Raw genomic sequence first — 23,278 nt, 5'->3', positions numbered from 1 at the left:
ACCCTGACACGCTGGGCCCCTTACACCCTAAAGCCTGTTTTTTGTAGACTAGAACCTCCGAATCGCATGCATCTCTCCGTTCCCTCCCGATTCCCCGTCTCGTCACTCACGTCGCAAGACACAGTGAATGATGGAAGCGATGATACATGCTCAAGACGCTACAACAGAGCGGGGTATAGGCGCAAGATTGAAGCAGCCGCGCAGATGCAATGATTCTCCTAACCCTCGCCTCCGCCTCTATCGCTCGACTCTTCCTACACTTCCTTCCTCGACGCCTACTGCCGCTCGTGCGGCTGGGGCGGCGAGCCCGGCAGCGGCATCTCATGCGCGACGAAATCCCGTCCCTCGACCGCCGGTCCTTGACGATCCGCGCGGTTCTCGGCGCCTCGTTCGCCTGCGTAAGGGTGGCTCGAAGCATACGGCTGGTCGTCCGTCGCTGCTTGGCGACCGAACGATGCAGGCGGGACGACTGCCGGTTCCCGCTCGTCTGCCGCTCCTCCGCGCGTCTCGTACGTAGCCATGTGATACTGCTCCTGCCCGATCCTCGGCGATAGCGGCACGTGACTCTCCGCCAACTCCGCCTTCTCACCCATCGGCGCGCCCTTCCCGGCCATCCCAAACGGCATCACCTCGTCCCTCTCCACTCCCGCAAACGCCGCACCGACATCGAACCCGTACTGCGCGTTGGGGCTGTCGTGTGCGGCGGTGATGAGCTTTGCACGGGTGTTCTTCCCGGCGTGTGTGCCGGGCTTGCGCAGGATGAAGGCCCAGGCGAAGGCGATGCCGCGGCCGCCTTCGACGAGGAAGTCGTCTGCAGCAGGAACGACTCGAGCGTCAACGAAATGAGCACAGTAAGGTTGACTAGGACGTGCGACGCACAGTAGTTGAACGAGTGCATGATGGAGCGGAAGACGCTCGTGTGAGGCGCTCCTTTCGGGCGCAAGGGCGCGTATTCCTTGTACGTGAAGGCCCAGCCGAAGACGAGCGACATGATGACCATCTGCACACGACGAGAAGCGTTAGTGAGCCCAGTCTACGGCACGCAGACCGCGCGGCGGAGACACACCTCGCAGCAGACGCAAAGGGCGGCGAGGCCATCCGCGACGTTCGTCGACGTCCAGTACTGCGTCAAGCAGCAGGTTCAGCAACGTCTATAGAGCGAGCGGATAGACAGCAAACGCACGTCGGTTCCCTTGATGACTCCGTGACTCTGCAGGATGGAGAAGACGAAGGACCTGGGGAGCAGAGATCCGAGTTAGCGCGACAACGCTGCAGAGAAGATGCAGAGACGCGACGCACTGGTAGAACAGCAGCATGACGACGATCTTGATGGACAAGAACTTGGCGAGCGGGCGCTTGCCAGCCAGGCGTTCCTTGACGAGCGCATAGAAGACGATCAAGCCGTACAGCGCGACCGAGATCGAGACAAAGTCAATGGCGTCGAGGTAGACCGCCGCAAAGTAGACCGAATATTGGTTCTGGGCGACAGGTTCCTGTCAGCGCAATTCGGGGCGGGAGTGGAAGCGAGACGGACGGGGCAGAGCTTGTCGAATGCTTCGGTGATGATGGAGATGATAGAGATCGTCGGACGAAGCAGCGAGTACTGCAAGACGGACCACTTGAGGGCATGGAGGAAGTCTGCGCAACTCGGCTGTCAGCTCCGTCTGCAGCGATCGATCGAGGCAGACGTACAAGGCTTGCTCGGGCGGAAGCGGATGCAGCAGAACGGAATGGGAATCTTGCGCTTCTCCTTGTCGCGCAGGATCGCCTTCTGCTCTTCGGTGGATTGGCCGATGTATTGAAGGAGGAGCATGAGGAAGGCGGCGAGCTGCGGGAACGACCGGTCAGCCTCGAGTGGAATTAGGAGGGTGGACAGTACGCACGACAAGTGACTCGTAGGCCACGACCGAGACGCTGTAGTAGGTGTAGGCGCGGAAGAAGCGGTAGGAGAAGAAGGAGACGACTGAGAAACGCACGCCCGTCAGCATGCCAGCTCATCACGCCCGAAGCGAGTGGAACGCACCCGCATAGACGGCGGGCATGAAGAGGATGCGGATGACCTGCCGCTGTTCCTTTGGCTTGTAGTAGTTGCGTGCGTGCAGCCAGACGTTGTAGAACGTGATGACGGTCGAGACGGCGGCAGTGACGCCTGCAATGAGCCATCCGATCTCGTGGGCGTCCCAGCTGCGAGAGGAGGGGTCAGCGAGTCCTCGTGAAAGAGGAGGAGTGAGAACGAACCGTCCGTCCCAGAAGCTCGACTGGTCTATCGCCGCCGTGTTCTCCACCGGACAGGTCGAGTTGAAGTAGCTGCTCATCGTGGTCGAGTAATCAGGCGAAAGGAGGAGTCGTAAGGTGGCTGCGAAATCGCGAAAGGGGATGCGGCGGTGCAGGCGAGGAGGGCGGTCGCAGAGGCAGCTAGCTGCGAGCCTGGCTGAGTGGGTCGCTGAGGTGGATGAGGAAGTGCAAGCTGCCGAACAGGCGTAGAGAGCGCTGCGAGACGAGCGAGGCGAAGGAGCTCGCCGCTGAATCCGGAGAGGCTGGTCGACGAGGCGGGGTTCGAGATCACGGAGCGGAGACGGGTCGCGCTGGCTGGATGTCGCCTGACTCGCCAGATCCTTCAAGACGAGTGCAGCAGTGCGCAGGAAGCAAAGGAGAGCGAGGAGAGCGCAGGCAAGCGGAAGGGAGAACGCAGCAAGATCTGTCTCATCGCGCCGGTCGAGGAGGAAATGTCGACGAGAGCGTGTTGCAGCGGGAATACATCGCCATACAGCACAAGGATTAGGTGAGACGAATGTTAAGGGTACTAGGACGAGGCGCTGGTATGGTCGGGCGGGGAGGAGACGAGGGTTCAGTGGGCGGCGGCAGTCGGGTGAGGTGCGGTAGCCTCGAGCTGGGCCTTGCGGGCGGCCTGCAGGGGAGGAGCGAGTCAGTATGAAGTTGAGTGGCTGACATGGACGACGGAGGAGAAGCGGAGGAAGAGCGGAGGACGAAGGGAAAGGAGACGACTGAACGCACGTCGTGCTCGGCCTTGATGTGCTTCTGCTGCTCGAGCGTCTGCTGCTTCGGCTGGCGGAGGGCAATGATGCGCTCGCGCTCCTGCGACTTGGTCGCGAGGTCGTGCTTGGCCTTCTCGAGCGTCTGGACCATCTTGTTGTGCTTCTCCTGCTGGCGCGCGAGACCCTTGGCATACTTGATCTCCTTCGCCGTGTACTTGTCAACCTGCTTGCGGGCCTTGGCCTCGGCCTGCGAGCCGCATGAGGATCAGCTGCAACTTGCGGACTAGAAAGCGGGATGGAACGCACCTTGAGCGCCGCCTTCTCCTGCTTAGCCTGCTTCTGCGCATCCTTCATCGCATGCTGAACGACCTTCTCCTCCTTCTTCTCTTCCTTGTGAAGCTGCTTCTCAAGCCTGTCGTCGCCAAAGATCGTCAACTTTCGTTCGGCCTCGAGCGAAGCGGAGGAGTTGGAACGCACTGCTTGTGCTCCTTCTCCTGCGCCTTCAACGCAGCAGGATCGGCCTGAGGGACATGGTGTGCGCCCGTCGTTCCCGCAGCAGCAGCAGGTGCGCCAGCGCCCGTGTCGTTCGCCACCGGTCCTCCGTGCGTTACCGCGACTCCAGTGCCTGGGGCGTGCGTAGCGCCAGTTGGGACGCCGCCGTTCTCGGGCGGGGCAGAGGTGGTATGGGTTTCAGGCGCAACCGCAGCGGGAGCGGAAGGAGCGATCGCTGCTTCGCGCTGGGCGGCGGCGGCGGCGAGGCCGGTCTGTTGCGATGCGGGTGCGTTGGTAGCCATTGTTTGAGTGTGTTTGTGAGCTCGAGAGAAGTGCTGAGGGAGGAGAGCGAGAAGAACGGCGAGCGCGCGCTTGGATTGTTTGGTTCGATGACCTCATTGTTGCGGACGGGACCAATGCATCTTGTCCTCGAGGTGTGCGCGCGCTCAACCAGCGTAAACGGCAGCCGTGAGAGAAAGGAAGACGATGCGAGACGGAAGGAAAGAAGCGAGTCCGCGGCGCACCGCCTCTCCGACGACACCAAGTGACGAGGAGACGACCTTCGCAAGCAGCAGAGAACATCCCCTCACTGCGCTCGTATGACTTTGTGCGCTCTGTACAGCCCTGCAAAGGTCAAAGATCGACGCCGGGAGATGACAGAATACCTCCGAAAACCCCCGCTCGAGCGTTCAGGCCAGCGCAACTTCCGCACTCCCCTCTGTCCTTCCTGATGGCAGCACAGGTGCTAGCGACGAGCTGACAGACGATGGACGTCCTTCTGATTCTCTCTTTCTTCTCACACCGACACGAGAAGCGAGTCATGGCTGCCCCCAAGGTTGTTGACCGCGACCGTCTCAACACGGACTTGCTCTACCGCGTCGCCTACGACCGCGACGTGCGGCCTCGTCACTCCTTCTGCGTCGGAGACACCAACTGAAGCTCTCGCTGCTTGTCCGGACAGTTCATCGAGTTCACGAAGGACGACGAGGACGTCCTGCATGCGGCGGCTCCACTTATCCTGCCAGTCACGATGGATGTGCGTTCCTCAGTCGCCTACTGCTCATCCCTAGGGTATCGCTGACCGTGGACTGTCCGCACAGATCGTTGACGGTGTCTACGAACACCTCTTCCTCTTCTCCAACACCAAATCCGTCTTCCTCGCGCGTGAAGAAGGGTTCGAGTGCGTCCCGATCCCACTTGATCCCTAAGACCGCCTGAGCTGACAGGCAGGCTTGCGCAGAGGCGACCTCGCGAGCAGGATGGAGGACTTGACGCTCGAGCATCCGCAGATGAAGCTGCGGAAGAAGTTCCTCACGATGTGGCTGGCCAAGGTGTGCAGGCTGCTCCTCGATTCCTTCGAGCGTAGCTGAACAGCCCCGAGTGCCGGCAGATCATGACCGCCGACTTCTCCTCTCCTGCCTTCTGGGAATACCTCGACGCCGTGGGCTTGATGCACACCGGCCGTCCCGCGTTCAAGCACCGTCTGAACAAAGACCCTCTCGTCGTCGACCTTCAGCAACTCACCCTCACACTCGCCTGGATCAACGACACGGTGACGAGTATCGTGATGCAGATGCCGAGGGAGGACTTGTCAAGTAAGAGGAAGATGAGGATCTTGAGGGCGTTTGGGAAGATCGTGTGGTTTCAGCAGGATCTGTTTCAGCGGCACTTTGTGCGGAGTGACGAGGAGGCGAGGGCGAATTTGGAGAAGTGGCGGGCGCGGGAGGAGGGGGGGAGGGCGGAGCAGGAGAAGGAGAAGGAGAAGGTGTAGTCGCTCGCAGTGCCATTCCAGCGCTCGGTCAACTCGCTCGCTGTCACAGCTGCGAGAGAGTCCTTCCACGTACGCTGTCCGAACGAAATCGTCTGCGCTGGCAGACGGCAGCCAACATTGTCCGCAAGAAGTGAGCGAGTTGAGCGATCCACGGCAGAGCGTGCTTCGACCGCAGGTCAGTCTGGATAGCCAGAGTGAGCCTGTGCAGTCTATGTAGAGTGCTGTCCAGCCATCCAGCTGTGAGTTTGTCGGCAGCGTGGTCGTTTGTTCGAGGACAAGGGCGAGACCCGTTCGCCGTCGACCGTCTCGCCCTCCGCCGACTCGCTCGCACGGCGCTGCTGCTGCTCCTGCTCGACCTGCTCAGATACCCACAGACTGACAGCTAACACCCACACCAGCCATGTCCAAGGTGAGCAGCCCAGGCCACCCGCGCACCACCCCCCAGTTCGCCCATTCATGCGGCCCGAACAGCCTCCAGCACCCGCTCGTGCGGCGCGATGAGCACTCGCACGGGTGCAACGCGGTCGCACAAGATGCATGGACTGGCTGCTGACCCGATCGCACCCCCCGCAGGCCCAGTTCTTGCGCGAGTACAAGCTCGTGGTGGTCGGCGGCGGTGGAGTCGGCAAGAGTGCCCTCACAATCCAGTTCATCCAGAGCCACTTTGTCGACGAGTGAGTTGGCTTTCCTCGCTTGTCTGCGCGTACCGAGACGAAACTGGCGCTGACGCCTCTTCCTCTGGCGCAGGTATGACCCCACTATTGTCAGTCGCACGACTCTCTCGCTTGCGCTTCTACTCGGTTGGGCGGGGTGCTGGGTGCTCTCGTCGGAATGCGGTTGATGGTGACGATGGGCCAGGCGGACGCATCCCTTGACCGCGAGGAGAAGAAGGCTGTCGAGGCGATCTTCTCGAGGCGGACTATGACCGAAGTCGGGGCAGAAGAGGAGACAGGTCTCCCGCACAGAGAACAGCGTGCTGACGGCTCATTCGTTCCCGCAGGAGTACGCTTGTCGCCCGCCTTTTCTTCCACTCCACTCCCTCTTCGCCCTCCGCTTTCTCCCTTCGCAGCTCGCCTCGAACGTGCCTAATCTTCTCGAACCTGCAGGGACTCGTACCGGAAGCAATGCATGATCGACGAGGAGGTCGCTTTGCTGGATGTTCTCGACACGGCGGGCCAGGAGGAGTACTCGTGCGTTTCCTTCCACTTCGTTTCGGCCGACCTGCGTTTATTGACGAAGTACATACAGTGCGATGCGCGAGCAGTACATGCGGACGGGCGAGGGCTTCCTCTTGGTTTACTCGATCACTTCGCGCAACTCGTTCGACGAAATCGGCACGTTCCATCAGCAGATCCTCCGTGCGTCCCGCCGCTTTCTCCTGTACGCCTGTGCTCGGCCAGCTGATAGTCCCCCAAATCGCAGGCGTCAAGGACAAGGACTACTTCCCCTGCATCGTCGTCGCAAATAAGGCCGACCTCGAGTATGAGCGGCAGGTCGGCACGCACGAGGGCCGCGAGCTCGCCAAGCACTTTGGGTGCCGCTTCATCGAGACTTCGGCCAAGCGGAGGCTCAACGTCGACCAGGCGTTCTTTGACCTCGTGAGGGAGATCCGGAAGTACAACAAGGTGCGTCTCGCCGTGTCTGCCTCTTCCGCTCGCCGAGCTGATGCGATTGCACTTGGACGTCTGCAGGAGCAAGCGGCGGGCCGCCCGGGAGCAGCGGGAGCGACGCCTGCGCAGTTCAAGGAGGAGGAGCACTCTTCGGCAGGGTGCTGCTCCTGCGTCATTCTTTAGACGGGCTCCCCTTCTCTCGCCCCTTTACGCGCTCGCACTACATACCCTTCCTGACCCTCGCTCCCTCCGCCCAACCCATCTGTGCCGTTCTCTCGCCCCCTTCCCTCCCTCCCTCTCTTCGAGATACCCTATTATCCGCCCGCTCTTCTTCCCCTTACCGCGCGTGTCTCTTGCTTCTCTCTCTCTCCCTCTCGTCGCCGCCACTAGCACTGCCTGTAATTCGGTCGTTTCTCCAGGACTACCCACATCGAATACAACTTGACCTAATCCAACTTTGTATTCCGCGATCACTGGACTCCTCCGGCCTTTGCAGCACTGCTTCGCTTGCTACGCGCGCCTCCATGTCCGACGCTGGCACTTCGACTCCCATGCCCGGCGGTGCGGGCGCAGCGACGGCGCGGCAGAAACGGGTGCGGGGAGCGGTCGACCTCAACAACATCGTCGATGGAGAGCGGACGCGGCGGCGCACGAGCAACGCGTTGGACGTGAGTTCGGGGGCTTGTTCGCTGCTTTTGCGCGTGAGGAGGAGCGGTTTGCGCGGCGAGGAGACGGGGAGAGAGGGTTGCTGGCCGGGCGGGAGGAGGGGAACGCGGGCGAACTGGCTCGCCTCGCTCGCGCCGGGTGTCTTGCGGGGTCTCTGCGGACTGGAAAGGTGCTGCTGGACGAGGTGGGCACCCCGCGCTGACCCGCTTGGCGCGTCGTCGCCCTCACAGTTCCGCTCAGGGAGGTCAGGGTCGCCCAATCCCGCCAATGTGCCCGCAACCGATGCAGAGGGCTTCAAGCGCGTGCAGGAGCAAGGGATAGAGCTGTACGACCGGATGATGGCGCAGAAGGACCCGCACGAGTGCGTTCTCGCTTCCCTGTCCCGCTCAAGGGCGGCCTTCCCAAGTTGACCTCGCGTTCCTGCTCCTTCGCTCGCTGCAGCTCGTCGAGGCCGCTGTACTACGCCTTTGCAGAACTGCCAAGTCCGCAGGACTACCCCGACTACTACCGCATGATCAAGAAGCCGATCTCGTACGCCGAAATCAAGGAGAAGCTGGACCAGAGTGCGTTTCCGCTCCCTCGCTGGCACGGCTTGCACGAACTGACAGTCTCTCGAGCAGTGGGATACACCTGCCTGAGCGAGATTCGAAACGACTTCAATCAGATGTACGTCAACGCCAAACGGTACAACGCGCCGGGCTCGCCGCTCTTCCTCGACGCGAAGCGGCAACACGTAAGCCTGGCCCCTCGTCATTCCTGCACTCCAGCTGATCGCTCTTTTGGCGCAGAAACTGCTGAAGGACACGTACGCCGTCATGACGGGCGAGGACAAGGACGACGAGGAGACTGGACGAGCTGGATCTGTTGGGCCGAACTCGGACCCGACGTACGGTGAGGGGAGCTCGAGGAGAAGCGGCAGGAAGAGGGAAGACGGAGGCCGCGGCGGAGGCGGAGGCGGCGGAGGAGGAGGCGGGGACAAGCAGAAAGGCATTGCGATGAAGACGTGGTTGCTCAAGAAGCTGGACGAGACGATGGCGCCAGTCGACATGAAGTGCGTTCGCTCGCCCGCTTACGAGACTTATGAACGATGCTGACGGGTTGTCGTAGCGGCCGACCGTACGCCGACAACTTCATGACGCTTCCCGACCGCGACGCCTGGCCGGATTACTACCAAGTCATCCCCCGGCCCGTCTCGTTCGAAGTCGTCCGCTCGCGCCTCAACAAGCGTTCGTATCACGGCGTTCAGCACTTTGTCGACGACGTCAACATGATCTTCTCGAACGCCATGTTCTACAACGAGGAGGGCTCGCGGATTTGGAAGGACGCGCTGTTCCTCCAGGTGCGTGCCGCTGCGACCACCTGGACCTCCTTCGTCTCGACTAACGTCTTGACCGTGCAGCAACACTTCGCTGAGGTTATGTCGGAGCAGCCGCCGAGCTTCACCCTCTTGCGCAAGCGCCAGGTCGACCAGGACATTCCAACGACGACGCCTCAACCGCCTCAGCCGCCTGCTCGCCGACGGAGACAGAGCTCGGCAATCCCGACGGCGACCATGTCGCCCGAGACTGGCAACGAACAGGCGTACGAGCAGGACGAGGACGAAGAGATGGACGACGACGAGAGTCGTCAGGGTTCGGTGGCACCCGTCGGTATCGTCGATCCGCTTCGGCCAAAGGTCGAGGATACCCCGCTGGCGGACCCGTACGCGTTACCCGGCATACCCGTCAACGCGCCTTCAGCGCCCGCCTATCCGCCGCAAGGCAGCCCGACCTTGCCAACCGGTCTTCCCGCCCTACCCAGCTTCAACGCGACGGCCAACTCGCTGATGGGTTTCGCATCGTCCTCGTCCGGCATCTTCGGCGCACACGATGTTGCGATGGCAAGTCCAGCGAGCTACGGCGCGAACGGTCATCCTTCGCCAGCCGCCTCAAACAGCACCCTTGCTCCCGTCTCGCGCCTCGTCGCGCGCGCCCCCCTCGCCGGCGAAGTCCCCCTCGTCTCCCGCTTCGAAGTCACCCTCGTCTCCTCATCGCCGTCGAAGCAATCTACTCGCAAGACCGTCACCCTCGACAACTCCTCCGTCCGGCAACACTCGCTGGCTGTGCCATTTTCGACCGAGCGAGTCGAGCTCGCGCCCGTCTTCCGCCGCTCGCCTGGCGCGCCTGCTTCGCCAAAAAGCAAGGGCAAGGGCAAAGCTGTCGAGAACGGATCGGGACTAGATGCCAACGGCTACGAGCCCACACCGCAAGTGACGGTGACCGCACGTCCATCCGGCGCGACCGTCTCGCCCGTCGTGGATCTCCCAGCCGCACCCATCGCAGGCGATCTCTCCGTCCAGCCTTCCGCCTCGTCCGCGACTCGATATGCGCTCGTACCGCGCAAGGGGCTGAACGTCGTCGAGGTCGTTGCGCGACCGGCTGTGGCGATTGCAGGCGAAGAAGGCGGGGAGGAGGTGTACAGGCTGTTTGTGACGAAGTGAAGAGGAGCGGGAGTATTGGAAAAGTCTTGTTGTCCTGGAGTACCGTCTTGTCTGGAAACGCTGGTTGCATCATCTGTCGCTCGTGAAGCAGTCGCAGCGAAGAACAAGCACTTGGCGGACAATGTCGAGGCGATATGTACATTTCGAGCTGAGGCTAGTCTAGACTGCAAGGCTATGTACAGGTGCCGCAACCGGTTCAGAGGATGGTAGCGACGACACGGCGAGCGTGCGGGTGGTGGCGGAACTCGGTGAGGTAGATGCCTGGCGGACGAAGCGAGATCAGCGGGTCATGCGGCCATAGCGTGAGAAAAGGCTGTCAAGCGCACCTTGCCAAGTACCGGTCATGAGCCTGCCGTTGCCGATAGGGATCTGGATACTCGGACCGATGATGCTGGCTTTGGTGTGCGAGACGGAGTCGTCGGGGCCCTGGGCAGCAGGAGAGTCAGCTTCGTCTGCAGAAGTCGATGCTTGGGAAGGGAAGACGCACCTCGTCGACGTGGTCCCAGTCGAAGGATTCCTGCGAGACGAGTAGACAGAGAGTCAGTCGTGCTCCGAGCCGAATAACGAGACTCGACGGACAGGAACGATCTTGTCGAGCACGCGGTCCATGTCGGTACGGACGTCAGGGTCGCAATTTTCGTTGATGGTGAGAGCGGCCGAGGTGTGCTGGATGAAGAGGTGGAGGATGCCAATCTGACGAGCGAGAACGAGGTCAGCTTGCAGGTTCACGCAAGGGCCAGTCCTTCGCTCCGCACCTTGGTGTTCTTCAGCTTGTCGCCGAGGGCTGCGACAATCTCGTCGGTGATCAGGTGGCAGCTGCGACCAGAGAAGGAGGTTGTCAGGGATGTCAAGGTGGAAATGATGGTCTCGTGGCGGCTGGACGCACCCCTTTGGCCGGGACTGCAGCTTGATGACGGTCTGGAAGCGTCCTCCGTCTGACGTGCCGCTCGAAGCCATGCTTGAAGTCGTGTGAGTACGAAGGAAGGGTGTGTAGCCGAGTCGAGCGACGAGGAGAGCAAGGGAGAGCGCGACAAGGTGGGTCAGGCAAGAGCGTGTGTGGGCAAGTCTGTACAGTCTGTCAAAGTGCAGCAGGACGCTCACGACGCAGCCAGAGCGAGTGGGAGACAGCGAACCGTCCTCGTCCCCGTCCTCGCCCGTCGCCTCCCTGCTCGACACCGCTCCCTCTGCCTCTCTCTCCCGGTCAGCGACGTCGTTAGCAGTCATGGTCTCGCCCGCAGTCAACGTGAGTCCCCCACGACCCGCTCAAGTCCCGCAGGACGAGCTCTCGCCGCTAGCTCGCCGCACTCTTGGACTTCACATCGGCTCGGCGGCGCAACAACGGCTTGTCGCGATTCTCGGTAGCGCAGGAGGCTGCGGAGGGTACAACGTGGACTGCTCATGGAGTCGGGCGATGCACGGGATGCGGAGGTGGACCGGTTGCTCGCCCATCACCCGGAGACGAGTTCATGCTCGCGGGGACGGGCTCGGTTGAACAGAGGAGAGAGGCTGCGCAGAGGATGGGTGCTGACTATGGATCGCTCTCCCACGACGACTCTTACTACCGGCTCTCCCTTCTCTCCTCGACCTCCCCCCTCCTTGCCCTCGCTTTCCTTGCCAACTCCGCAGGTCGTCCGGTACACCGCGCTTGCCTCGGGCATCGTCTACGGCATCGTGCACCGCAAGACCCTCCAGGAGCGATTCGACAAGACCGCGGCCGAGAAGGAGGTCCAGCAACGGGCACACTGGCTCGAGGAGGCCAAGAAGGCGTGGGAGGCGCAGAAGTTGCAGGGCAAGAGCGGCGGTGAGTTGGCGGATCCGTCTGAGCTATCACGCGCTTGCGGAGTTGCTCAATCAGACGCGTAACTGATGTCGTTTGCCTCTTCTACAGTCGTCACCGACCCCGAAGCGCCCAACTTCGACCTCGAGGCCCTCCTCAAGTCGTACGAGAAGTAGATCGTCCGACCCTGGATGCGGTGATCACCAAAATGCAACTGGCGCGAAGTGGGATGAGGCGGAGCGGTGTGCGCTGTAGAAGGTCGTCGTTTTGGTCGAGCGGTTCTCTTTCCTTTCCCTCTTTTTCGCTCGGAACAACATATTCCCTTTCTCTCGAGCCGTCGCGTCCGTCGTTGCTGTAAGAGGTTGCCAGATGAGCACCAAGCTGTCGACCGCGGGCTGTTCGCAGCGGCTCTCGCTCACTGGTTTTTCTCCAGTCCACAAGCGGCTGCCGAGAGATCAACGCTCTCGCAATGGTCTGAAGGGTGCGTCGCATGCCGCCAGCCGGAAACGAAGGCACAGGAAGCGCAACAGAGCGAATGTCTCCTTCAAACTTGGGGTTGTCTTTTTGCAAGCTTTGTATCGATAGATCCGGGAATTACCCAAGACGGGACATCGGGCGAAGAAGCGGTGACGAGCTCATAGCGAAGCGCGCTTAAACAGCCTGACGCGAGGGAGGAACACAAGAGCAGGTCCGTCAGCTTTCGTTCGCCAAGATGCAGGAAAGATATGCGAGAGGGACGTACGTGTCCCGAGATGAAGAAGGTCTTGTCGATGCTGGCGTCGATGGGCGCAGCGGGCTGGCGCGAGTCGGCGGGGACGGACTCGGTCGAGGTGGTGTAGCCGGGCGACGACGGGTTGGTCGTGTTCGAGCTGCGGACGTCCCGCTACCGGTCAGCAACGCTACTTCGCGAAGTTGACCGCTTCGACCGGAGCTGAGGATGCAGGACGCACATGTCGATCTTGCCCTTGTCAGCCTGGCCGGCGATGAGGCGCTTCCACGCCTCGTTGCACTCGTGGACGATCTCGGTCGCGTACTTGCGGTTCTTGGCCTCGCCAGAGAAGGCGAAGGTGTTCTCGGGCTTGCCGTCGGGGATCTGCGAGCGCGCGGATGGGGTTGAGGGAGGAGGGGGAGCGAAGCGGGCGGTATCAGGGAAGGGACACGAGTGAGAGCGATGGTCAGTCTCTCGAGCGTGAGCTGTATTCAAGTAGGCTTCGCACTTTGTAGATCCTGTAGTAACGCGAACCAGCGAGCGAACATTGGCAAGGTAGAGGCGAGGAGGGGCGAGCGTGTCAGCGCGCGTTCAGCCAGCGACTGCGATATCGATTTCGCACGCACCTGAACCACTCGTTGGTGGCGCGGATGAGGCCGGGCATGTGGCGCTCGACGTCCTCAATGTCGTTGAGCTTGGCAGCGAGGGGGTCGTTGACGTCGATGACGATGACCTTCCAGTCGGTCTCGCCCTCGTCAAGGAGGGCCATGATGCCGAGGACCTTGACCTGCTTGACCTGGCCGACGTGGCCGATGGTCTCGCCTATCTCGCAGACGTCGAGAGGGTCGTTGTCGCCGTTGGCCTTGGTCTCGGGGTGCTGGGCCGCGGGGTCCTCCCAGGTCTGGGGGAAGGCACTGCGAGCGAGTCGTCGACACCGTCAGAGCTGGTTCGAAGGTGACTGATGGGCTGTAAACGCGAACGAAGGGGAACGCACCCGTAGTTCCAGATGTAGCCCTTGTGGGGGAAGCAGTTGCGGATGTAGCGGAGCTTGCCCTTCTTGGTGTCTTGGAGGATGGGGTTGAACTTCTCCTCCTTGGAGATCTCGAGCTTGGCGTTCGACCAGCGGGGGATCTCGACAATCATGTTGAGGACGGTGCGGTCCTCGTTGGCGAAGAGGGGGACATCGTGGAAGGGCGAGACGATCTTGCCGTCCTTCTCGAGGAAGGTGCGGAACTCTGCGGGCGTAACACGAGCCGTGTCAGCGCGACAGGACCCCTTGTCGAGCACGTCAACGGCGAGGAGAAAGATCTCGATAACAACTCGCTCCGCCTGCGACGGTCGAGCGATCGACTGTCCTATCGTACTTACCGAGAGTGTTCTGCGCGCCGATCTGGCCTGCGCCGGGGCGTGCGAGCGAGGTCAGCGCGATGAGCGGGTTGGGCGGGCGAGTGCGGGCGTGCTACTCGACGCCGCGCGCTCGTTCGAAGGCGGATGGACGCACGAGTGGAATAAGACATCGTGTGGATGTATCTAGCAGTCGAGCTGAGTCGCCTGAGTGCCGTGGTCGCCAGTTTTGACGATGCGGTCGAGGGAGAGCGACGAGGTGGAAGAGTTGCTCTCGACGACTCGCTCGCTCGCGGCCGGGCGCTGCGAGAGTGTGCTTGCTGGACTCGCCGTGCTCTGTTCGCCCACGCTAGACTCGCGCCGCTTCGAACCAGCTCGCCGACACCGCTCACCGGCCTGCCCCTCTCCGAGGGCAACTCGCTCACAGCAACGATGGCAGCAGCGATGGAGGCAAAGACCAACTTGAATGTCAGGGATGCGCTCAGGTGCGCACGGCGTTCTTTCCCGCTTCTCCTGTCGCGACGACGCCGAGTTGACACCGTCTCGTCCCCCGCTCGTCCATCCCGGCTCACAGCTACCTCGACCGCGTCAAGATGACCTTTGCCGACCAGACAGAGGGTGAGTGCAGCGTACACGTTCTGCTGAGCGCGATCCGAGGGCTGACAGACCTTTCGCGCCCCAGTCTACGACCGCTTCCTCACGTGCGTACACTCAATCGAGCGGCCTCTCCTGCAGTGCTGTGTCGCGAGCACAGGGCTTACCAGATGGTTGGCGGTCGCACAGGATCATGAAGGAGTTCAAGTCGCAGGGGATCGACACGCCGGGCGTCATTGACCGGGTGCGCTTCTCCTCGATACTGCCTCTCTCGTTCGTTTCACGCTGCACATGTGCTGACTCGAAGTACCCGTGTCGCGCACAGGTCTCGACACTCTTCCGCGGCCACCCTGCCCTCATCCAGGGCTTCAACACCTTCCTCCCTCCCGGCTACCGCATCGAGTGTACCGTTACCTCCGACGGAGCTGCGGGCGGTCCTGGCGGGTCAGCAGGAGCAGGCGGCGCGGCAGGCGGACAGGGCGGAACAACAATCACGGTCACCACGCCGATGGGCATGACGACCCGGACGCAGTTGACGGGCGAGCAGGCCGATCGGGTCACCTCGACGACAACGGCGGGTGCGGCACCGGGCGATGTGAAGCAGGAGCAGGGTCAGGCTCCTTCTGCTGCGCCCGCCGCAGGCCAGCCCATGCACATTCAGAACCTCCCGCCCGCACCAGGCGTGGCGGCGATGCAGGCTGCGCAAACGGGCGGACCCGGCACACCGATCGCCACGACGCCAGGCGCAGCGACTGTTCTGTCGAATCAGATGGGTCCTGCCCCGTCAGCACCCGGCGCCGCCCCTCCCGCCGTCCCAGCTGCTCCCGCTTCGGTCGCTTCCTCTGATGCGCAAGGCGCCGCGAGACCGCCGATGGAGTTCAACCACGCGATCAACTACGTCAATAAGATCAAGAATCGCTTTATTCGCGAGCCAGAGACGTACAAGGCGTTCCTCGAGATCTTGCAGACGTACCAAAAGGAGGGCAAGGCGATCCAGGAGGTGCGTGACGCTTGCCTTGTTCTCTCTATGTCAATGCTAACGAGCGCATTCCATTGCAGGTCTACGCCCAAGTGACGATTCTCTTCCACTCGGCACCCGACCTCCTCGAAGAGTTCAAGCAGTTCCTCCCCGACACTTCGCCCGAAGGCCAGGCCGCTGCCGCTGCCGCTTCTCCCGCGCAAGGTCTCGCTGGACGTGCTGGACCGGGTACGGGGAAGCGCGCTGCGCCTGGTGCCGGAAAGGACGGAGCGGGCGCGAAACGGGCAAAGACGGGTGCCGGCGCGGCAGGAGCGAAGGAGACTGGAGTTGGAAAGGGGAAGGGGAAGCGCAAGGCGGTTGCAGCGGACGTCTCGCCGCTCGTTGGCGGTCCTGCAGGACGGGCCAAGGGCGCCGCAAGTCCCGCCGACATGCACGGCCTCACGTACCGCTCCGAGTCGCCCTCGGTTGCCGGCGACTATGCCCACCCTCACCTCGCTCACCACGCCCAAGCGCAGGCTGCTGCGGCGGCCTACTACTACGGCGGAGTCCCGCCTCCGCCTGCCGCCACGGCTGCCATCTCGAGCGCCCCAGGCCAGCAGCCCGGCTCCGTCGCATACGCTTACGAGCCTCCTGCGCCGCCTCCGCCTCCTCAGCCCCTTCTCGCGCCCAAGCCAGTCCCGTCGCAGCCCGACCTCGCCTTCTTCTCGCGCGTCAAGGCGCACGCGAAAGATCAGCCGACCTACCACGAGTTCCTCAAGCTCGTCAACCTCTACACGCAGGACTTGATCGACCTCACTGCACTCGTCGCGCGCGCCTGGCTCTTCCTGCACCAGGACGAGGCGCTCTGGCGCGACTTCAAGGAGATGGTTGGCTGGGTTGGCGACGGTCATCCCGACCCTGTCGTCGATGGCGTGCTGGGCGACCCTGGCAGGCGCGTCGAGCTCGATAAGCAAACGGGCAAGCGGGTCATCGAGAATGTCCCGCGCTTGGACGGCGAAAGGTGGAGGAAGGCGGCTGGCGATGCGGGCAAGGGCTGGGAGACGTATGGTCCGAGCTACAGGCGGTTGCCGGCGGAGGAGATCAGCTTGAACTGCTCGGGACGCGACGCGCTCTGCTGGGAGGTCCTCAATGACGAGTGGGGTGAGTCGGCGGTCGCTGCCTTCAGTCGAACTGGTCCTCTGGGAAAGAAGCGCTGATCGAGCCCGAGCGCGTCTTCACAGTTTCCCAGCCGTCGTGGCAGTCGGACGAGGGTTTCGTTGCCAAGCGCCAGAATCCGTACGAGGAGGCGTTCCACCGGTCCGAGGAGGAGCGGCACGAGTACGACTACTACATCGAAGCCAACATGCGCACCATCGCCCTCCTCGAGCCCATCGCGAGCCGCATCGCTCTCATGGAGCCCGACGAGCGCGCGACATTCCGCCTCAAGCCGGGACTTGGCAACCAGAGCAAGAGCATCTACCAGCGCGTTCTCAAAAAGGTGTACGGCAAGGAGCAGGGCCTCGAGGTCATTCAGGCCTTGCACGAGAACCCTTGCGTTGCTGTGCCGATCGTCCTCGCCCGGCTCAAGCAGAAGGACGAGGAGTGGAAGCGGGCATTGCGGGAGTGGAACCGCGTCTGGCGCGAGGCGGTGCGTTCCCTTCTGGCCGTGCATGGCTGTTGACGGCTACTGACGTCAATTCGTACGCTCGCAGGACGCGAAGAACTTCCTCAAGGCGCTCGACCATCAGGCGGTCGCGATCAAGGCGAACGACAAGCGCTACCTCAACACCAAAGCGCTCGTCTCCGAGATCGAGTCGCTGAAGCGCGAGCAGCAGCAGCGCGAGTACGGCACCCCGACCCACCCGCTTCCGTCGCGTTACCAGCTCTCGTACCCGGTCTCGGACCGTCAGGCCCTCTTCGACGCCGTCAAGCTCATCCTCTCCTTCCTCGACCGCACCTACGTCGTTTCATTCGCCGACAAGCCCAAGGTCGACGCGTTCCTGCACGAGTTCTTCGCCATGGTCTTCGCCATCCCGCCTGCGGAGTTCGCTATTGAGGCCAACGCATTGGTGGAAGAGGACGACACGGTCTCGAACGCGGATGGCGCGTCGGACGCCGGGACAGTCGGCGGGGCTGCGTCTGGTCTCGAGGAAGCCGTCGAGGCTGCTTTGAGCGGAGCGTCTACACCGACGAGTGGCCGCGGCAAGGGCAAGAAGGGCGGCGACCTGCGCAAGAAGGCCTTGCGCAAGACGGTCGTGCCCGGAGACGGCGCACCCGGGCCCGGACGTGGCAGGAAGCGCACGGCTGCCGTACCCGTTCCGACGGCCAACTCGGCGCCCAGCTCGCGGGCGACGTCACCTGTCGCCTCGACTAGCGCTGCAGGTGCGAGCGGCTTCGGTGCTGACGGCGACAGCGTCATGGTGGATGCCGGGACTGGTTTCGAGGATGCCGCTGCGACTTCGGCTGGTGAAGGCGACGCAGCTTCGAACGGCACGACAAGTCGCGAAGGAACACCCGCAGCGCTCGTCGCCGAGGCGTCTGCTACTCCAGCTGAGCCGGCCGCGGTCGAGATCGACGGCTTGCCCGAGGTCATTCATCCGGTCGACGCGAAGCCTGCTCAGACCGACAAGCGGCGGTCCTGGAACGTCTTCGCCAACTCGACCTTGTACTGCATGCTACGTCTCTTCCAGGTGCGCTGTCAAGCCTCCTCTACTCGGAAGACGAGTTTGCTCACCTCGTCCTGGTGCTCAGGTCCTGCAACAACGCCTCAGCCAGCTCCGCAACTCGGCAGCCGTCCTCGCTGTCCCGCCTCCCGTCCAGCCTATCACGCCGTCGCATGTCCCGTCGCTCTCAATGTCGCTCACCTACGCCCCGCCGTCCGGCTCAGGGTGGACCGAGACGTCCGACTACTATTACTACCGTGCGCTCGCGTTGTGCGACAAGCTGTTCGACGGCGACCTCGACCAACAAACGTTCGAGGACGGTGTCAGGCGGATCATGGCGACGCAGGGCTATGTCCTCTTCACAGTCGACAAGATCCTCGCGAGCATTCTCAAGTTGGTGCGCTTGTGATCCGGCCCTCTTATCCATACTCGCCCGCTGACGTTCCTTATATCCGAAGTCCCTCACCGCCGTCACGGATGCCAAGACGAAGGAGATTCTCGCGCTGCTCCGAGAAGACCGCTCGCACCCCGACCGGTCGACGCACTCGCAGCAGATCGAGTACCGCTCCAACGCCGAGTCGACGCTCGCCAACGACGAGAATCTCTATCGCGTCGAGTGGACGCCCGTCTCGTCTGGAAGCGCCTCGGACCCGCTGCTGCTTGGCACTTTGCGCTTCCAGCTGATGGGTCGGGACGTCGCGGCCCCCGAAGACCTGCCGGCTGCCGAGCGGGCCTGGGCCAAGTATGTCGAGGGCTACGTCAAGCTCGAGCGGACGCCCGGCCTCGTCATCGAGCCCAGGATCCCCTACCTCCCACGCAACCTCCGCCAAGTCGGTATCCCCCCGCCTCCGCCGTCTCAGGCCGCCGACGTCCGCCCCACCTTGCCGAAGGGCTTGACGGTCGTCTCTGCGCTTCAGAGCCGCATCTGCCTGCGGAGCTACAAGATGTTCTTCTGCGCCGAGACGGAGGACGTCTTGTTCCGCCGGGTGCGCGACGCCGACTGGCCGAGCGAGGAAGTCAAGGCGAAGAAGGCCAAGCGCATTAAGCAGTGGCTCGAGAAGCGGACGAAGGAGGTCGAGGCAAGCAAAGCGGCGGACGCTCCGGACGCGAAGGCGGACGAGGGCAAGGATGCGGCGGCCGCAGAGAAGGCGGAAGCTCCGGCTGCAGCGACGGAGACTGAAGTGAAGGGCGCTACTTCTGTTGAGGAGAAGATGGACGTTGAGGCGGACCAGGCGAAGAAGAAGGAGGCTGGCGAGGAGGAGAAGAAGGCGGAGGACGTCGAGATGAAGGCGTGACCGGTCCCCTCCTTTCTATTGGCTTTCTTGTCTTGCTGTAATGCTTTCCTTTTCACTCTGCATCAGAACAGCGATCTGAGAGGGAAGTAGTCCTCGTCCTCTTCTTCTCCCTCGACCACAACTCGCTGTTCTCGCTCTCTCGCTTTGAGCGCCCGCCAACATGGCGCAGCAGGCTTTCCCCATCCTCAGCGTCGACGAGATGCTGCGCGACGCAGCCGAGCTCCAGTGCCCGCTCAACCGCGACGACCTCACACACCCGACACCCGCCCGCGTCCAAGCCATCTACGAATGGTTCATGTGGAGATTGCTCGGGCTGAACTCGGAGGCCATCAAGAACGCCGTCGACGAGCAGCTTGCCGTCATGGAGCACCCTGTGCGTCCTCTCGTCCTCGAAGTTGAAGGACCCCCTCGCGATGAGGCGCGGTGTCGCCGACTCGTCGCAGAGGCTTGCTGACCGGTTGTACGTTCGCTTCCAGGACATGTACATTGAGGCACTCAAGTTCGGCGTGTTCCAGCTCACATTGTGCGCCCCGCTCGCTCGCCTAACCTCGTCCTGCTCTCGAGTTGACCATTCGTTTCTGCGCATCCAGCAACCAGCTTCTCTTCCCCGCCGGCATCTCCGACTTCAGCTTCAAGGACCTGTCAGCCCCGACAGCCCAGCGCTTCTCCGTCGTCCTCTCTGCCTTGATCAACTTCGCCCTCTTCGAACTCGAGCATGAGCAGCGGATCCTCGAGGAGCTCGACAAGGGTATCCAGGAGCTCGAGGAGCAGGAACAAACGATGATGCAGGAGTCGGAGCAGCTGCGAAAGACGATTGACGCGGAAAAGTACGTCCGTTCCGTCCCAGCAACTCCCGCGCAGCGGCTCACATTGCCTTGTACAGGGAAACTCGCGCCGAGAACAAGGCAAAGATTAATGCGCAGCGGGAGAAGGTGGAGCGCGATGTCCTCCATGTGCAGGCGATATATGACGAAGCGAAGAAATACCACGACGAGGCCAAGGCTCGCAAGGAGGACAACATGCGCACCGAAGGGCGAATGCGCGAGCTCAATCGCGAACTCGACAAGCTCAAGCTCGTCGTCTCGGATCTCCAGACGCAGATCGTCAGCAGCCCCGACAAGTTGCAAGGCAGGATACAGGACTTGCACGACCAGCTGAGGCGCCAGACCGAGATGTTCAAGGAGACCGAGGCCAAGGAGCGGCAGACGACGGGCAAGATCAGCGCCTTGACGCAGTACTCGCAGGTGCGCTTGTCGACTGCTCCGCTCCCACGCATCGACACTGACAGACGCGAACACGCAGGAACTCACGTCATGCGTGCGGTTACTCGAGGACTGGCAGACGGATGTGGACAGGCTGCGCGAGATGGAGTCGAGGCTGCAGCAGCATCAGGACGACCTGCAGCAACTCGAGGTGGAGCAGTCGGACTTGCGCGAGAACATTCGGGTGCGCTGTCTATCCAACGGCTCTTCCCGCAACCGCTGCTAAATCTCTTGATCGCCCAGGTTGGCGAGCGCCGCATCGCGATGGCTCAAGCCGAGCTGCTCCGAGCGAAGGACAGGATGGACCGCAAGAAGGCGGAACACATCGCGCGCAAGCAGGCTCTCGAGGACCAGCATGCCGAGTGCGTCTTGAAGAAGCGCGAGTACGACGACCAGGCGGCGAAGAAGAACGCCGAGGCGCAGCAGGTCGAGCAGCAGGTACGTTCGTAAATTCTGGTATCGTCAGAATCGTCTTTCGCTTCCGAAGCTAACTCGTTAGGCTTTCCCGTGCACGTTCAGATCCGCGACATGCATGCCGCTCTGCAGCTCGAGCTCGACAAGGGCGAGAAGGCGTTCAAGCGCATCAAGCAGCAAATCAGTCAGTCCGGATGCATCTGCTGCGATGTTCCTCCTCGACTAATGCCCTCGCTTCGCTCCATAGCCAAGTATTCGATCCGCCTCAACCAAGCGCTCGACTCGATCAACGAGCTCAACGCCGTCGAGCCCGACTTCTGATTCCCTCGATTCGCTGGATTCGCCCCTCGACCCTGACCTGCCCATCGCTTCCTGTCGTATACTTATTCGATCTTCTCCTCTCGTGTTGTGTTAGGCTGTCAATTGAACGCTGCGTAGCGAGATGAAGGTTGCTGACGACTTCGGAGCTCCTTGCGCGTGCTTTCCCGACAGCAGGAGTCTCGCTGGTAGCTCTCGGAGCATCAACGAAGCGACTCAAGCGAGATGCAGGTGCGACCTCGCGGACTACTCGTCCGTTCCCGTTACCCATTGGACTCCATGCTTCCGGCACGCCTGCTCGAAAGACTTTTCCGCCTTCGCTGCCGGTCCCTTCTTGCCCTTGGCGATGTTCCTCGTCACGATGCGCTCGAGCGACGGCAACTTGTGCTTGTCGAGCGCGGTTTCGAGGGCGACAAAGAGAGGCGAGACGAGCGAGAAGCCGTCGAGTTCGAGGACATCGACGACGGCGATATAGGGAAGGAGCTCATTGAAAAAGCTGGCCGTCGACGGCAGAGAGGGGAGCATGGTAGGTGTGAGGAGGAGAGTCTCGAGCGACTTGGCTGCCTTGAGGAGCGGGAGAAGGGGAGAAGTGGGCGAGGCCGCTTGCTCTTGCGAATCGTCGACGTCTGGCGTCTCCGCTTCCTGTTTCTTCGTCGCCTTCTGCCTCGTCTTCGACGCCCAGCTGTCACGGAGGCGAAGAACTTCGATTCTCGGCACGACCTTCTCAATCGCCGTCCACGCCTTGCCAGCCGTGCCAGGCAGCGAGATCTGAAGCATTTGCAGCCCCTTCTGACCGCCGAGGATGTGGACAATCATCGCGTCCGTCAAGGTCGACGAGTGGATGGTAAGGTCGCGCAAATTGCAAGCCGGCGGAGGGCTTGGGGTGCACGGCGAGAAGCTGTTGCAGTCGCCGCGGACAACGGCGAGGTCGAGACTTTCGAGCTTCGTCCATGTGGCGAGGAGCTCCAGGAGGTGGTGGAACCAGACGAAGCCGCCGCGCAAGGTGAAGGAGCGGGTGGAGAGGCCGCCAAGGATGAAGCGGTCGCCGTCTGTTGCGCAGAGGTTGGCGAGAGACTCATGACGGGGCAGTGATAGCTCAAGCGTGGTCAGGCCGGTGAGGGAGGGGAACACGCTGGCGAGGGATGAGGAGAGGGTAGAGAAAGTCGGAGGTCTCGGCGAGTAGAGCGACTCGAGCCTGCATTGCGACCAAAGTATTTGAGCCCACGTCGCAGAGCTAGAGGAACGGCTCTACCGACCCGACGGCGAGGATTTGAATGCCATGCGCGAGCGTCGGAAGCGCCGACGACGAGCGAATCTTCTGCCCGAACACCTTCGCGAGCTCGACGACCGCCTTCGGCCCGTCGAGCCGGATGGCGAAGTCGAAGCATGGGATGGAGGCCTGGCGAAGCGCGTTGCAGGTCGACGCAAGGGCGAGCAAGTGGGAGCGAGCGTCCTCTGCGCAGGAAACGAAAGGAGTCAGCGAGTCGTCCTCCTTCGAGCGTGTCCTGCTGCGTACCATTTGGAGCGCCCTTATGCCCTCTTATAACGTTGGCTGCGACCCTCGCGAGCACTTCTTTCGGCAAGTCGGCGAGTGAGCGACGCGACAAGGAGGACGACTTCGAAGAGACGGCGGGCGACGTTGCCGGCGTGGATGGCGGGTCGGACTCGGTGCGCGCCCTCTTGTAGGTACGGAGAGGCATCCTAGCGGACGAGCAGAGCAAGCAGTCGTGAGCGAGGGAGAAGAGTGAGGGAGAAAGGCAGGAGGGCAACCTCCCCAAGTTGACATTCTCGTAACGCTCTCTCGACGGCGAATGGCAAAGCTGGATGGATTGCGAAGCTACAAGGAAGACTACAGAGCTGAGAACCAAGATCCAGGCGCAGGATGAAAGTCGCAACAAACAGGTCACAGGGGAGCCGAGGGAGTACAAAA

General features: G+C 62.2%; 11 protein-coding genes across 11 annotated transcripts; 6 read left to right on the top strand and 5 right to left on the bottom strand.

The window, feature by feature from the left end:
- Positions 1-275: 275 nt before the first annotated feature.
- Positions 276-2,315, bottom strand: RHTO_00184 (DUF300 family protein; the record flags this gene model as incomplete). The annotated part of the gene is made up of 10 exons (XM_016413868.1): positions 276-811; positions 880-1,000; positions 1,067-1,123; positions 1,184-1,235; positions 1,300-1,478; positions 1,535-1,638; positions 1,693-1,828; positions 1,884-1,963; positions 2,024-2,184; positions 2,239-2,315. 10 exons carry the CDS (start codon positions 2,313-2,315, stop codon positions 276-278), a joined length of 1,503 nt encoding a protein of 500 aa, XP_016276875.1.
- A 533-nt stretch (positions 2,316-2,848) lies between these two features.
- RHTO_00183 (uncharacterized protein) lies at positions 2,849-3,790 on the bottom strand (the record flags this gene model as incomplete). Its single annotated transcript, XM_016413867.1, has 4 exons — positions 2,849-2,908; positions 3,016-3,243; positions 3,303-3,408; positions 3,474-3,790. 4 exons carry the CDS (start codon positions 3,788-3,790, stop codon positions 2,849-2,851), a joined length of 711 nt encoding a protein of 236 aa, XP_016276874.1.
- A 464-nt stretch (positions 3,791-4,254) lies between these two features.
- RHTO_00182 (uncharacterized protein) lies at positions 4,255-5,259 on the top strand (the record flags this gene model as incomplete). Its single annotated transcript, XM_016413866.1, has 5 exons — positions 4,255-4,383; positions 4,450-4,524; positions 4,589-4,668; positions 4,729-4,819; positions 4,879-5,259. The coding sequence occupies 5 exons, from the start codon at positions 4,255-4,257 to the stop codon at positions 5,257-5,259; spliced, it is 756 nt and encodes a 251-aa protein (XP_016276873.1).
- Positions 5,260-5,659: 400 nt separating this feature from the next.
- RHTO_00181 (RAS small monomeric GTPase) lies at positions 5,660-7,052 on the top strand (the record flags this gene model as incomplete). Its single annotated transcript, XM_016413865.1, has 8 exons — positions 5,660-5,668; positions 5,833-5,933; positions 6,007-6,022; positions 6,260-6,261; positions 6,366-6,449; positions 6,508-6,617; positions 6,682-6,884; positions 6,951-7,052. The coding sequence occupies 8 exons, from the start codon at positions 5,660-5,662 to the stop codon at positions 7,050-7,052; spliced, it is 627 nt and encodes a 208-aa protein (XP_016276872.1).
- Positions 7,053-7,393: 341 nt separating this feature from the next.
- Positions 7,394-10,014, top strand: RHTO_00180 (protein polybromo-1; the record flags this gene model as incomplete). The annotated part of the gene is made up of 7 exons (XM_016413864.1): positions 7,394-7,537; positions 7,766-7,896; positions 7,977-8,098; positions 8,156-8,268; positions 8,324-8,586; positions 8,643-8,874; positions 8,935-10,014. The coding sequence occupies 7 exons, from the start codon at positions 7,394-7,396 to the stop codon at positions 10,012-10,014; spliced, it is 2,085 nt and encodes a 694-aa protein (XP_016276871.1).
- Positions 10,015-10,210: 196 nt separating this feature from the next.
- Positions 10,211-10,971, bottom strand: RHTO_00179 (UPF0047 family protein; the record flags this gene model as incomplete). The annotated part of the gene is made up of 6 exons (XM_016413863.1): positions 10,211-10,275; positions 10,341-10,440; positions 10,502-10,531; positions 10,594-10,707; positions 10,770-10,830; positions 10,901-10,971. The coding sequence occupies 6 exons, from the start codon at positions 10,969-10,971 to the stop codon at positions 10,211-10,213; spliced, it is 441 nt and encodes a 146-aa protein (XP_016276870.1).
- Positions 10,972-11,236: 265 nt separating this feature from the next.
- On the top strand, positions 11,237-11,967 carry RHTO_00178 (ATPase, F0 complex, subunit E, mitochondrial; the record flags this gene model as incomplete). The annotated part of the gene is made up of 3 exons (XM_016413862.1): positions 11,237-11,257; positions 11,641-11,815; positions 11,903-11,967. 3 exons carry the CDS (start codon positions 11,237-11,239, stop codon positions 11,965-11,967), a joined length of 261 nt encoding a protein of 86 aa, XP_016276869.1.
- A 475-nt stretch (positions 11,968-12,442) lies between these two features.
- RHTO_00177 (inorganic pyrophosphatase) lies at positions 12,443-14,017 on the bottom strand (the record flags this gene model as incomplete). The annotated part of the gene is made up of 8 exons (XM_016413861.1): positions 12,443-12,451; positions 12,534-12,660; positions 12,742-12,884; positions 13,009-13,018; positions 13,127-13,414; positions 13,495-13,735; positions 13,869-13,895; positions 14,002-14,017. The coding sequence occupies 8 exons, from the start codon at positions 14,015-14,017 to the stop codon at positions 12,443-12,445; spliced, it is 861 nt and encodes a 286-aa protein (XP_016276868.1).
- A 259-nt stretch (positions 14,018-14,276) lies between these two features.
- On the top strand, positions 14,277-19,354 carry RHTO_00176 (paired amphipathic helix protein Sin3a; the record flags this gene model as incomplete). Its single annotated transcript, XM_016413860.1, has 10 exons — positions 14,277-14,329; positions 14,419-14,462; positions 14,527-14,545; positions 14,628-14,682; positions 14,764-15,438; positions 15,498-16,557; positions 16,638-17,044; positions 17,109-18,086; positions 18,148-18,456; positions 18,518-19,354. 10 exons carry the CDS (start codon positions 14,277-14,279, stop codon positions 19,352-19,354), a joined length of 4,437 nt encoding a protein of 1,478 aa, XP_016276867.1.
- A 160-nt stretch (positions 19,355-19,514) lies between these two features.
- RHTO_00175 (kinetochore protein Nuf2) lies at positions 19,515-21,351 on the top strand (the record flags this gene model as incomplete). Its single annotated transcript, XM_016413859.1, has 8 exons — positions 19,515-19,727; positions 19,831-19,877; positions 19,945-20,181; positions 20,238-20,598; positions 20,657-20,800; positions 20,860-21,054; positions 21,136-21,214; positions 21,278-21,351. 8 exons carry the CDS (start codon positions 19,515-19,517, stop codon positions 21,349-21,351), a joined length of 1,350 nt encoding a protein of 449 aa, XP_016276866.1.
- A 243-nt stretch (positions 21,352-21,594) lies between these two features.
- On the bottom strand, positions 21,595-23,048 carry RHTO_00174 (uncharacterized protein; the record flags this gene model as incomplete). The annotated part of the gene is made up of 3 exons (XM_016413858.1): positions 21,595-22,543; positions 22,605-22,803; positions 22,865-23,048. The coding sequence occupies 3 exons, from the start codon at positions 23,046-23,048 to the stop codon at positions 21,595-21,597; spliced, it is 1,332 nt and encodes a 443-aa protein (XP_016276865.1).
- Between the last annotated feature and the right edge of the window lie 230 nt (positions 23,049-23,278).

The sequence above is a fragment of the Rhodotorula toruloides genome, assembly GCF_000320785.1.
Source record: "Rhodotorula toruloides NP11 unplaced genomic scaffold Scaffold1, whole genome shotgun sequence".
In the NCBI taxonomy this organism is placed as follows: domain Eukaryota; kingdom Fungi; phylum Basidiomycota; class Microbotryomycetes; order Sporidiobolales; family Sporidiobolaceae; genus Rhodotorula; species Rhodotorula toruloides.
This window is presented reverse-complemented; position numbering and strand designations above follow the sequence as displayed.